Raw genomic sequence first — 13,533 nt, forward strand, 5'->3', positions numbered from 1 at the left:
CTCATTTCGGTTTCCCCGCAGCTCGCCATACCACGCCTGCATGGCGTTATCGCTGAAAAGTATCACGCGGAAGTGTCCGGATGGCGCGAGGGCGTTAAATCACCCTGAATTTCCGAAACAAAGCACCCGACAGAATCCTTGAACCCGTCGGACACACGTCCCAAGTAAACTTACGTGACCACGGGGAGGTCATGTTACACCTTCACTCCTGTAAACTACTGCGTGACAAGAGCAAAGCAGTCCCCTTTCCCAAAGCCTCTTGCGCTGCCCTGTGACGCCCGCCGGCGCCTCGCTACTCACCCACGTATCCCGGAGTCCCGCACGCGGTGGACATGACGCTGCCGGACGCCTCGATCTTGGACAGGCCGAAGTCACTGATCATGATCTTGGAGTCCTCGTCCATGCTGTAGTACAGCAGGTTCTCGGGCTGAAACGACACAGGGCGACGGGGGAGAAAGAGGCGTGAGCACGGCACATGTGCACATACATGAGGATGCAAGGACTCGGGCGACTAGACGATGCTGAGAGGAGCAAACATGGTTGCTTCGGTTTCTGTCACATCCGTCGCGGTGTGGAAGAACAGGAAGGAGTGGCACCGCTTCACCACTTGTGTGCAACGTTTAACCTGAAAAGCGCCATTTGTAGAGAGTTCATCACTCCAGCATTGATGAAGTGAATTTCCATCCATCCATCCATCCATCCATCCATCCATCCATCCATCCATCCATCCATTATCCAAACCGCTTATCCTGCTCTCAGGGTCACGGGATGCTGGAGCCTATCCCAGCAGTCATTGGGCGGCAGGCGGGGAGACACCCTGGACAGGCTGCCAGGCCATCACAGGGCCAACACACACAACACACTCACACATAGGGACAATTTAGTACGGCCAATTCACCTGACCTACATGTCTTTGGACTGTGGGAGGGAACTGGAGCACCCGGAGGAAACCCACGCAGACACGGGGAGAACATGCAAACTCCACACAGAGGACGACCCGGGACGACCTCCAAGGCTGGACTACCCCGAGGCTCGAACCCAGGACCTTCTTGCTGTGAGGCGACCGCGCTAACCACTGCGCCACCGTGCCGTGTCATGAAATCAGATTAAATTATTTTATTTATAATATTTCATCATAAGGTAATAATATTATTTGTCAAATACACTAGACCAGCCATGAAATAGTCTTCGAGATCTTGCCAGGTTTTGTTTTCGATCAAGCTTTCCAAGTTTTAGCCCAACATGACTGACTAGCTTTGTGTTGCGTCCTTTGAATATGCCCCCCCCCCCCCATTTTCTCCCCAATTGTATCCAGCCAACTCCCCCACTCTTCCGAGAAAACGCCCTGCTGGTCGTCAGTTTCACCAGTATCCTGCTCTCGTTTAGATGACAAGTCTTTTATGGTCTGCTCCAATTTCCCTTCATAGTTTGGGGTCTTTCAGCGGCCCACCCTCCCCCCCCCAACCTTTCACCTAACGTCTCCGACCCCAGACGAACCTTGAGGTCGCGGTGGACGATGCCCATGTCGTGCAGGTATTTTACTGCATCCAGGATCTGTTGGATGAGCTTACTGGCGTCCTTCTCCGTGTAGAAGCCCTTCTCTATGATGCGGTCAAACAGCTCCCCGCCAGAAACCCTGAAGGAAGAGAAGGACCCGGCGATTTAATGACGAGTTTGCTCAACGTATACAATGGAAAAGAGGAACAAAAAAATAAATAAAAAAATGAAGATAAAGGATGAGGCCGGACACGGAGACGGTCATAAAGGCCTGCAGGGAGACCTCGCTTTAACCGTGTGACCGCTGGTTTCCTACGTCGCCTTGTTAAAGGGCCAAAAACAACAGCGTGGGGAACGAGCCGGATTTGGGGAGGGGAGGTCCTGAGTAACCGGGAAAGATGGTGGGAGAGGGTCTGAACGCCATGAGAGGAGAAAACGGGACAGATTGCCATAGCAAGAGGCGCTTAAGAGACCGAGCGTGTGTATTTGTGTATGGCGGAGGTGCTTTTGTGTGTTTACATGAACTCTGTAAAATAACAGATCGTGTAATATATGGAGGGTTGTATAGGCAATGTAGTCATAATGGATGACATAACTAAGCAAACACGTGGTGTTATTACCCCATCGAGGCAGATGGGGTAATAATACTGAAAGGGGGAGATCCAGTCTGATCTTCAGATGCTCGATCTGCACGGCAAAGCAGAAATAAAGATGTTTAGCTGCACCGCAGCATTTCGTTGTGGTGGGAGGGACAATGAAATGCAAATTGCAGTTAGAGCTACACTATCAGTATGGTTATACGAGGCTACACATCATCTGGGATTTTGGCCATTGTGATCTCGTTATATAGTAGCTTTAAGCTGCAGTAACTAACTGGCTGTGGGCCAATAGATGTGTGTGCAGATGGGTGGATTTCTTTTTTTTTTTCTTTTTTTTTTTTGTGTGTCCACTTTCAAATTCTTGATCATGTCTCCAAAGTTGCAAACAGCATCTTTAAATGCCGCCTTTCCCCGGTCTCAAAGGCTGCGACACGATGAAGCGATGCACTTTTCTGAACTCATTTAACTATCAGTCCTTCCGGCTGAGTTACATGAATAATGAATGCCTTTACCTACTTGGTCATCACAGCCATGTTATGAACTAATGACCATTTCTCAAAAAAAGAAAAAAAAATATTGTGTGTGAATATCTTCAGAAATCAGCAATATTCATGCCCAAGATATCGTCACATGTAGAGCTATTTGGTCAGCATTATTGCAGTATTTGATTTCAGCAATAATGTCCCAGCTTTAACCGCAGTAACCGTGTGCCCTCTTCATTCAGCCTGTCGTTAAACCGAACGGCCGCTAGAGGGAGTCCTCACCCTGTCTACAGAGCCTCCGTATAGCGCTAATGGAGATTAAGGTTGACCATAAGGTGGGGTGTGCGGGCAGTGTAGCCCCCAACTGAACACGCATTTGCATAACGAATCATTCGGCAGAGGGAGAGGAAGAGTTGATCTTTCTTTTTATTTACCACCTTTTATTTACCCCACTTCATGTAAGTGAGGCGGACAACAACCTGACCCCGCGTCGCCAGGCCCGTCTGCTGGACACAGCAGAGTGTGTGTGTGTGTGTGTGTGTGTGTGTGTGTGTCTGTGTGTCACGATGGAAACTCGTCTCAACTTCTGATCAGGTCGTTTCGTCACTCTAGTGGGAGACCAAACTAACGACCGTTTCTTGCATTTTAAACAAGCGGCATCTGAAACCCTGCCGTGTTAATTACCACAGCGGACAAACCAGCTTTAATTAACACCGTCGGAGGACCCGAACGGTTTTGTTTGTCTCCCTTCAGGCATAGTAACGAGGGCTGAGTTACTGTGGTCTTGTTAGCCGGAGGAAAGGGCTGACTCGGAGTGGGTAAACAGGGCGGGATTTATGCATGTGTCTGTAATAATTCATCACGAGGCCTCCGTGTGGAAAACACAAGGAGGGGGAAAACACCCCCTCTTCCCATTCCTGTTGTTCCTGCTCCTCACTGCACTCACTTGTTAGAACACTGATAATCACAGGCCTACCTCTCTCTCCCTCTGTCTCCCTCTCTCTCTCTCCCTCTCCCTCTCTCTTTCTTTTTCTCTCGCTCTCTCCCTTTCTCTCTTGCTCTCTCTCTCTTTCTCGCTCTCTGTCTGTCTGCCTCTCTCTCGCCCTGTCTCTCTCTCTCCCCTCTCTTTCTTTATCTCATGCTCTCTTGCTTTCTCTCCCTTTCTCCCTTTCTCTCTGTCTCACTCTTTTTCCTCTCTCCCTCCCTCACTCTCTCTCTCTCCCTTTCTCTCTCTTTCTCGCTGTCTGTCTGTCTGTCTGTCTGTCTGTCTCCCTCTCTCTGTCTCTCTCTTGCTCTCTCTCTCTCTGTCTCTCTCTTGCTCTCTCTCTCTCTCTTGCTCTCTGTCTCTCTCTCTCTCTGTCTCTCTGTCTCTCTCTTGCTCTCTCTCTCTCTCTCTTGCTCTCTGTCTCTCTCTCTCTCTCTCTTTCTCTCTCTCTCTGTCTCTCTCTTGCTCTCTCTCTCTCTCTCGCTTTCTCTCTCTCTCTCTTGCTCTCTCTCTGTCTCTCTCTCTCTCTCTTGCTCTCTCTCTCGCTCTGTCTGTCTGTGTGTCTCTCTCTCTCTCTCGCCCTGTCTCTCTGTCTCCCTCCCTCTCTCTCCCCTCTCTTTCTTTATCTCCTGCTCTCTCTCTTGCTCTCTCTCCCTTTCTCCCTTTCTCTCTCTCTGTCTCACTCTTTTTCCTCTCTCACTCTCTTTCTCTCTCCCTCACTCTTTCTCTCTCTTGCTTTCTCTCTCCCTAGCTCTCTCTTTCTCTCTCTCGCTTGCTCTCTCTCCCTCACTCTCTCTCTCTTGCTTTCTCTCTCCCTAGCTCTCTCTTTCTCTCTCTCCCTTTCTCTTTCTCGCTCTGTCTCTCTTTCTTGCACTCTTTTTCCTCTCTCTCTCTCACTCTCTCTTTCTCTCCCTCGCTCTCTCTCTCTTGCTTGCTCTCTCTCTCTCTCTCTCTCGCTCTCTCTCTCTCTCGCTCTCTCTCTCTCTCTCTCTCATTACTGTAGTTTAGCAGGGTGAGACGCTGACAAGCTGCAGGTGTGAGGGCGTACTCCCTGGTGGTTGTCACGAGGGAGCATGCCGATGTGTGTACTTGTTTCTGTGTGTGTGTGTGTGTGTGTGTGTGTGTGTGTGTGTGTGTGTGTGTGTGTGTGTGTGTACATGTGTACTTGTGTGGAACCATGTGACAAAGTGCAATTAATGGCATGCGACACGCGGCACATAGGGGGAGACGACAAGTAGGGAGCTTCAAATGACAGCGCACAAACACACGTCGCACAAACACAGATTGCACCCGAGTACTCACAGCTGCATAACTAGGTAGAGGTGGGATTTACTCTCAAAGATGTCTTCAAGTGAAACGATGTTGGCATGTTTGATCCTGTGGAGAGAGAGGGGGGGGGGGAGGGAGAGAGAGGGAGACAGGGAGGGAGGGAGAGAGAGAACAAAATGTCCAGTTAACAAAACAATAATGAACAAAGACATCCTCACCCTTGCCAAAACCGTGACATCACGGGTCACATCGCGGTCGGTGTCCTTACTCTTCTTCTTTGCACGCCATGGCGCACAGCTCAGCCGTGCTGCATCATTTGTCTGCAGCTTGCAAGGTGATTTGTGATTTCTTGGGACATTTTAGAGGGAGGGGGTGTCGCGGTGGCGCTTCCACCTCACCGCAGGACGGGCCTAGGTTCGGTTCTAGCCCACCAGTGTGGCGTTTGCTTGTTTGAATGCGTTTCATCTGGTGCTTTGCTTTCCTCACATAGTCACAAGACATGCATGCTAGGTCAACCGGAGTCTCTCAGTTGCCCACGCTGCAGATGTGTGTGTGTGTGTGTGTGGGGGGGGGGTCCTGTGATGGTCTGGTGACCAGTCCAGGGGGTCTCCCTGCCTTCCAGTTCATGCATGCTGGTCTAGACTACCCTGCGTTGGATTAAGCAGGTACAGATGACGGATAGAAAACGAAAGAAAGAAAGAAAGAAAAACAAAACAAACACAAATAAATTCCTTGGTTGAGTGTGGAACCCTTCCCTGCAAGACTGGGTTGGAAGACAAGTTTGAAGAATGCTCTCTCTCTCTCTCTCTCTCTCTCTCTCTCTCTCTCTCTCTCTCTCTCTCTCTCTCTCTCTCTGTCTGTCTGTCTGTCTGTCTGTCTCTCTCTGTGGTTATATGTAGCCCTTAACCGTCTGCAGAGTCAGTAACCCTGTGTGGTGACATGCAGCCCACTAATTGGCTGAACACCACTTTCTGCCACCGGCTGAAAACCTGTCGATGTGTTGATAGGGGCGAGCTGATGAGTCACCCGTGCTGGAGCCATGTTTTAATCCTCCGCCACTTGGTCGGAATGAGTGACCGCCTCCGTTTACTGTATGTACTTCCTGTTCCCCACTGAGAGACCGAGAAACACGGTTGCTAAACTACCGTACACCGGTGCGGAGAAGGAAAGGCTGTTACGCAGGAATCGTGTCTTGAAGGTTGAAGGTTTTGGTGGGGATTCAGAGAATTATCAATCTATTAAGAGAATGTATAGGCTTAAAGATTGGTGTGTTTAGGAGGGGGGGGTGGTTGCCTTGATTGACAGGTCTGTCTCCGGAGTGACTGACAGAACGTTCAGGTGTCTGAAGCAGGTCCCGCCTCAGCTCCATCTTGTTGCCAAAAATTGAGATTGTTCCGCCTCCGAAACCTGACAAGATGGCGGCGAAGTGTATCAACGCAAACTTGTGGCTTCAAAACGCCTCTTCAGACGCCTACGAGTGACATCACAGACGCCACATCCATGCTTTAATACAGTCTATGGTTCTATGGTTATTTTGACCGGTTTAGAGGAAGGTGGAATTAGGAGTGGCTCATTTAAGCAAAGACAATCACCTGTGTGTCCCCAACTTCCCAAATTTCTGTGAGCTTCCGTAGGCAGGGAGAAAACCCAGGAAACACACGACCAAGCTAATGTCTGATTTACACATTCAGATCAGAGCGAGGCGTGGAGAGGACCGAGCCATTCATGTTTAACGTGAAACTGTGAACTTTTAAACTGCACACAGAGGACGACCTGGGATGACCCATATCTCCATCCATCCATCCATCCATCCATCCATTACCCAAACCGCTTATCCAATTTAGCGCCGCGGGATGGATGCTAGAACCTATCCCGGCAGTCATTGGGTGGCAGGCAGGGAGACACGACAGGCCGCCAGTCCATCACAGGGGCCACACACACACACCCAAGGGACAATATTGCAGCGAATTCAGGGGGGGGGGCAACCACAGGAACTGCTGCGGCCGGGACGCGAACCCGTATCTCCCGCGCCGCGGGAGACATCGCTAACCGCTCGACTAAAGGGTCCGACCCGTTAACCAAGGACCAACGTGTCTATTTATCCATGCACGTTACAATATAGTACGGCCGATTCACCTGACCTACATGTCTTTGGACTGTGGGAGGAAACCGGAGCACCCGGAGGAAACCGACGTAGACACGGGGAGAACATGCAAACTCCACACAGAGGACGACCCCCAAGGGTGGACTACCCCGGGGTTCGAACCCAGGACCTACTTGCTGTGAGGCGACCGCGCTAACCACTGCTTTACCATGCCCAGTGTACTTTATTGTCCATTAGATTTACATAAAATTGAATATATATATATATATATGTGTCTGTATATATATATGGCCACTAGTAGCGCTGCTGAGCAAAGCAGGACCACATACCATAACAAAAGCACGTAACACAGAGGCGTAACGAGGGAGACGCTAGCTGGCTAACAAAATGCTAACTTGCTAACCAAGGTTTACAGCACTTTGTGACCCTCTATCAAGTCACTTTTTAATGGTTGTTCAAATATCCTGACAACAGAACTATAAAGATATGTCGATGAAAACACCTGTAATGTGTTGTACATTATGTTGAAACACCAAATGAATGATTACAGCGTCGACACTACGGAACGTTGGCTTTATAACATTGCTGACAATGGGGGGGGAGTCTTTCCCTGTTAACATGACGTGTAAGTATGTCAGCCATAACTGCAGATTAGGCTGTCAATCAAATGAAGGGGCGGGACCTTCCTCTCCAAGGTGCGCTCATCTTTCTAAATATTCACTATTGTAGCGAATTCAGGGGGCAACCACAGGAACTGCCGCAGCCGGGACGCGAACCCGGAGACATCGCTAACCGCGCTCGACTAAAGGGTCCGATAACGGGTCTACTTATTCGTGCACGTTACAGTATTAGGATTTTTCAAACATCTTTGCGGGTAATAACATTTGTCGTCACAGTCAGCGGGGTCTAACGACATACCCTACGTCTGTACGAGTGAAATTATCAACGTAACGTTAACCCGTGTTTGTTTACATGGAGGAGGGGGGGGGACGACAGATAATCAGGGTACACAAAACATCGGATCAATCAGTTTCGATGGTGGTGCCAAAATTTCAGAAATGCACGACTGACCACAGACAGTCGGATGGAACCAACGCCAATGGCCCCAAGTGCTGCGACTGCGTCGCTTTCAGCACGCGGCCCCTCCTGCCACTACGGCTATAGACAAGTTTACGCGGCACTTCCGGTCCATTTCCGCATTCGGGCCATATGATTTTCTTTTCCGGTGTAACGAGTAGCTACCACAGTTCAGGGGTAGGGGTTTTCTTTGGTAACACTTTAGTATGGGGAACATATTCTAAGTAACGAAAACTTAATTTAGAGTAATTTAACACTATGAACACTTTTAGTTTTGTGTGTTGTTATGTAAGAACAGACCATATTCATTAAGTGTTAGTAAGGGAGAATAACTCTTCTTGTGGTACTACCACCTTATAAAGGCCATACTAAGCAAAGCATATTGAGATGGTACTACTAATAAGCAATACTTCTGAGGTTATAGAGGGAAAACTCATAGTTAATGGCTTACTGCTTGTATAATAAGGCCATGCAGAATAAGGCATTAATAAGTACTTACTAATGACCAATTAAGAGCCAATATGTTGCTAATTTGCATGCGAATAAGCCCCTAATTAATGGTGAATAGGTGCACCTTAATGTAAAGTGTCACCGGTTTTTTTTTTTTTTGGGTTGGCTTTTTTGGCAATGAAGTGATGGGAACAAACAAAGACGTTTTTCGGTGGTTTCTTAAAATTCAAAGCCTTCAACCACATCCGTCATTCGAAATCTGCTGTTGGTTTTCTGTGGAAGGAAAACAATGGAATGCAGGGGCATTGCCGTTTTGTGGCAGGTCGATGGGCAACACTCTCTATTCAGCCACTCGTTCAGGCATTTCCGTGTATTAGTACAGCCACGCACCGCACAATGTGTCCCTCGACCATTTTTGAGTTTCTAACGTCCATTTTTAATGTTTAATGTTGTTGGAAGATATCGCAGATCTAGGCTTGCGTGTTTACATCCGGCTATGGATGTTTAGACCGGAAGAACAATGCACCCACCCCGGCGCCCTGGGTAAGGGCGGGAAAGCTCGTCTATCCAATGCTGGAATGTGTATGATTGTTGGAAAAGATTGATCTGTTTGTAGTAAAGCGGGCAGAGAAGAAGACCCAGAGTGAAGTTGTTCACGAATGTTATGTTAAACAACAATAAAGTACCCCAAACCCTGACCACCTTAGTCAACGAACTATACTGTTGCTCCCAGCTTCCGCAAAGGACGTTACCAAAGGCTGCGAACTGTCCCTGAAGGGAATCTGAACCGCCTGAGTGCCAAACCACCATGGTAATAAATTCTACACAGAGTACCAATTGGTTGTTCTCACCGCACCCTTTCACTAATTTACTGAAACATAATCACGAGGTTAGTCAATTTTGTCAACTCTTGTTTTGACATTCTGGAAGTATAGATGCATATGTGGTGACCCACATCTATATAACGAGAGACATTCACCTAAGAGGACGGTGTACCTTTAAGGGAAGAGGCGAGGGGTCAGATAATGGACTTCCGCTTCCGGTACAGAGTTCAGTGTCGTTGTCGAATGTATGACATGCAAAGTTGGAGCTAGTAAACTACCTCGACTACGTCTACTCTCACGTCTCCTGTCTCGTTGTTTTCTAACTCCACACATAGATATATATATATACCTGTCGTTCTTGAAAATGGACTCGGGACGCTAGCTCGAGTCGCCTCGTACTTTCTCAAAACTCCCGATGCATACTTCTGAACGCAAAACCCATTCCCCTACTCGTAAATCAACAGTCCCCCTCCATTGGATCCTTTCTTGTACTTTATCTTTGTGCGCTTACACCCCCTCGGTTGACCTATTCATGCGCCTGTGTGGGCTCACACATTTGTCTGTGAGCACATCTACATTGGTGGGTTGAAGAGCCGAGTTGGAAGGATACAGACAATGACAATGCAAGGCCAAGTCTCCGCTGTAATAGAGTTAGCAATCTGTGAGTCATCCTGAGCTCATGATGGATTACAACAATGACTAATATTCAGCCCTGGACAAGGGGATGTGCACCCACGCATGCACACACACACACACACACACACACACACAAACGCAGGCCTGCATGCACGCACTCACTCATTCACCTGTTTAGCTCTGTGCGGATGAGCGTTTGGCTCAACGGGCGCATGTACTGTACGTTAAAGAGTCATGTGTTGAACCAATGCACACATTTTCAGACACTTGTGTAGGGCTGGGCAATTATTCGAGTATTACTGTTTATTGTCTTTCAGTGGTGTCATATCATGATCAAAAAACAGAGATATTGTCCCATCGTGACGCACAGTTTTGCTGCCTAAATGAGCGTTAACAAGAATTCACTCCCTCAGATGGCTCACAAAATGGGGTCTGAGATATTTTGGGGAGCATTAATTTGAAAACTAGTTTTGGTTTGAGTATACTTCACGTTACCCAACAGCTCAACGGGAGAGACCTCGGTTGGATTCTTAATTGTGGGTTAGCGGTTGTGTCAGGAAGGGCATCCGGCGTAACATTTTGCCAAGTCATTAAGACCATACCGGATCGGTCAAGGCCCGGGTTAACGACGACCGCCGTCGGTGCTGTGCCCTCACGGGGTACCGATGGAAACTATCAAGTCCGCTGTGGCGACACTTGGGAAACAGTGTGTGTGTTTGTGAGAGAGAAAGGGATTTGAGGTAGGTGTAGAGACTTAAGGTAGGCACTTGTCACTAGCAGAGAATCTACACCTCCACAGCCGTTGAGTCATCTGACCAACCCTGCCAACATGCCGACTGGTCCCACGTGACATCAGGAGGTGCCTGTAAGCCAGTTACGGCAGACGAGCCGCACAAGACGACCAATCCCCAAATGCCCATCAAAGTAAAACCTTGTTGGTATAGCGCCTTTTTGAACCGAGGGTCCGCCAAAGTGCTTCACAGCGGTATAAATACAAAGGAAAGTGTAGCTAGCTAGGAGCGGTGGGCAGCACCCGGGGACCAACTCCAGCTCGCCTCGCCATGCCTCGGTCAGGGGTACAGACAGGAGTGTCAAGCCTAACATGCAGGTCTTTCTGATGGTGGGGGAAACCGGAGCGCCCGGAGAAACCCCACCGCAGACACGGGGAGGACATGCAAACTCCTCACAGAGGACGGCCTGGGATGACCCCCAAGGCTGGACAACCCAGGACCTCCTTGCTGTGAGGCGACAGCGCTAACCACTGCGCCACCGTTCGAATCCCCGTGTTACCTCCGGCTTGGCCGGGCGTCCCTACGGACACAACTGGCCGTGTCTGCGGGTGGGAAGCCGGATGTGGGTACGTGTCCTGGTCGCCGCACTAGCGCCTCCTCCGGTCGGTCCTCCGGTCGCCTTTTCAGGGGGGGAGGGGGAACCGGGGGGGGGGGGGAGAATAGCGTGATCCTCCCACGCGCTACGCCCCCTTGGCGAGACTCCACATGTATGGGAGGAGGCATGTGGTAGTCTGCAGCCCTGCCCCGGATCGGCGGAGGGGGTGGAGCAGCGAGTGGGGTAAATGGCCGACTACAACCGGAGAGAAAGGGGGGGGGGTCCCCCCAGCACACACACATGCAGGAGGTCTTCACATATTGGTCCGTCGTCCGCCTCGGGAACTGCAGGCTGTGATGCTTGCAACAGGCCATGCAAATGGGAAAATACACAACTGGCTGTCACTTTCCCTCTGACTGTCGCTACAACGTCTTGATTTACGACCACTGCTTGAATCCCGTCCCGTCACGGCCATGCATGTTTCATGACACATCTAAATAATTGAGCGAGCCAAGCGGACATGATTACAAATGACTTAACAGCCTGATTAGTCAGAAGCAGGGACACGCATGCATGCATGAGTGATGAGTGTGTGTGTGTGTGTGTGTGCGTGAGTGTGTGTGTGTGTGTGAGAGAGAGAATGTCTGAAGGATTACATCTGCTAGTTTGCACTGTTTATTAGACCAGACGGTGAAGGGAGATGGAGGGGGTTCGGGGACACGAGACAAGTGACGACACAGCAACGGGCCCCGCTTGCCCCGCTTGCCGCGGCGTGTCTATATTTGGTGTTCGCGGGTTTTGTGCGGCGTTGCGAAAACCAACGTGTTATTTCCCCACAGCTGTTTTTTCGGCCGTCGCTACGCTCGGCGGCAGCATCTTGCACACACCAACAGTCCGGAGTGGATGTCAACAGGGTCGGCTGGCCAGGTCGTTTCTTCTTCTTCTTCTTCCTTTCCTCCTTTATTTATTAGACAGGGGCGGTGCGGCTAACATACCTACACCTCACCGATGTGTCGCACACAGCGTTTACAAGCTGCGGCCGGCTGCCCGCTCTTGTCCCGGGTTGGACTTCTAGTCACGACACAGCGAAGCGCATACGCGACGGTGACACGTTACCGAAAGTACAGAAATGATTCTGTATCTCAACGCCATCCGGTCACGGTGACGAAACCTCACCGCCGGGCCGACGACCGTGTGTGTTTGTTTGACCGGGGAAGGCCGCTGAACGCCTCGGAAGGCGGTGAAAGTGACGCGGCGCCGTCCGGTTTTCTCATTTCCCGAGTCATAAAGCGAACAGCACTTACAAAGTCTGACCGACACCGCGGCAGGAGAGGCGGGGCGGACAGCGTCAGCTGCAGATTGTGCCTTTAAAACACAATAAAACACAAAATACAGTGATGGGGGAGGGGGGGGCACGGTAGAGCAGGGGTTAGCGCGGTCGCCTCACAGCAAGGAGGTCCTGGGTTCGAGCCCCGGGGTAGTCCAACCTGGGGGGGTTACGTGTTCTCCCCGTGTCCGCGTGGGTTGCCTCCCACAGTCCAAAGACACGTAGGTCAGGTGACTCGGCCGTACTTAATTGCCCCTAGGTGTGTTTGTGTGTGTGTGTGTGTGTGTGTATGTGGGCCCTCTGATGGACTGGCGTCCTGTCCAGAGTGTCTCCCCACCTGCCGCCCAAGTACCGCTGGGATAGGCTCCAGCATTCCCGTGATCCCGATCGGAAAAGGTGGCTTGGATAACGGATGGGCGGATCCAGTGATGGATGAAAAATTATGAATATGTCGACAAAAGGAAGCGAGAGCAAAACCTACGGGTCATTTCTCCTGCGATTGACTTTTCCCAGTCCCCACGTTCACTTTGGTCTCGCCTCACCGTCAACTCTGTTCTCGCCGGTTAAAGGATTTTAACACGGATCCTCACACAAGACGGGACTTCTTCCGAAACGCCCGCCAAAGTAAAACCGACTACCGGCGAATAGGTCGGATGTCGCCGAGGACGGCCAAGACCGGTCTGCGAGTCGGAGGTTGAGTCTGTAAAACCCTCGCTCGACTAGATAAGCTTAGAAAACCATTCGGGATGACCTGTGACCTCGGGTGTAAACGCTGCGTAGACACAGAACCTTTGTGTGCGCAGTTTCCCACACACAAGTGGGATTCAGAGAGAGTATACCTGAAGTGAGAATAGGCACACCTCCACGTGACCTTTGACCCGTGCACACGCACACTTCGGTTTACACTAACGTTTTCTACACGAGGCCTCAAGCCTCCGATCAGGATTTACCCTCCAA

The 13,533-nt window shown here is 50.2% G+C and overlaps 1 protein-coding gene across 1 annotated transcript in view; it reads right to left on the reverse strand.

The window, feature by feature from the left end:
• Positions 1–13,533, reverse strand: part of LOC130107198 (calcium/calmodulin-dependent protein kinase type 1-like) — an 86,470-nt gene that overhangs the window by 10,956 nt on the left and 61,981 nt on the right. Inside the window, exons 4-6 of the mRNA XM_056273667.1 lie at positions 4,866–4,940; positions 1,498–1,636; positions 301–427 (exon numbers count right to left, since the gene is read on the reverse strand). Of these exons, the coding sequence (XP_056129642.1) occupies positions 301–427; positions 1,498–1,636; positions 4,866–4,940 (341 nt within the window). The remainder of the gene's footprint in view (positions 1–300; positions 428–1,497; positions 1,637–4,865; positions 4,941–13,533) is intronic.

The sequence above is a fragment of the Lampris incognitus genome, chromosome 2, assembly GCF_029633865.1.
Source record: "Lampris incognitus isolate fLamInc1 chromosome 2, fLamInc1.hap2, whole genome shotgun sequence".
NCBI lineage: Eukaryota > Metazoa > Chordata > Actinopteri > Lampriformes > Lampridae > Lampris > Lampris incognitus.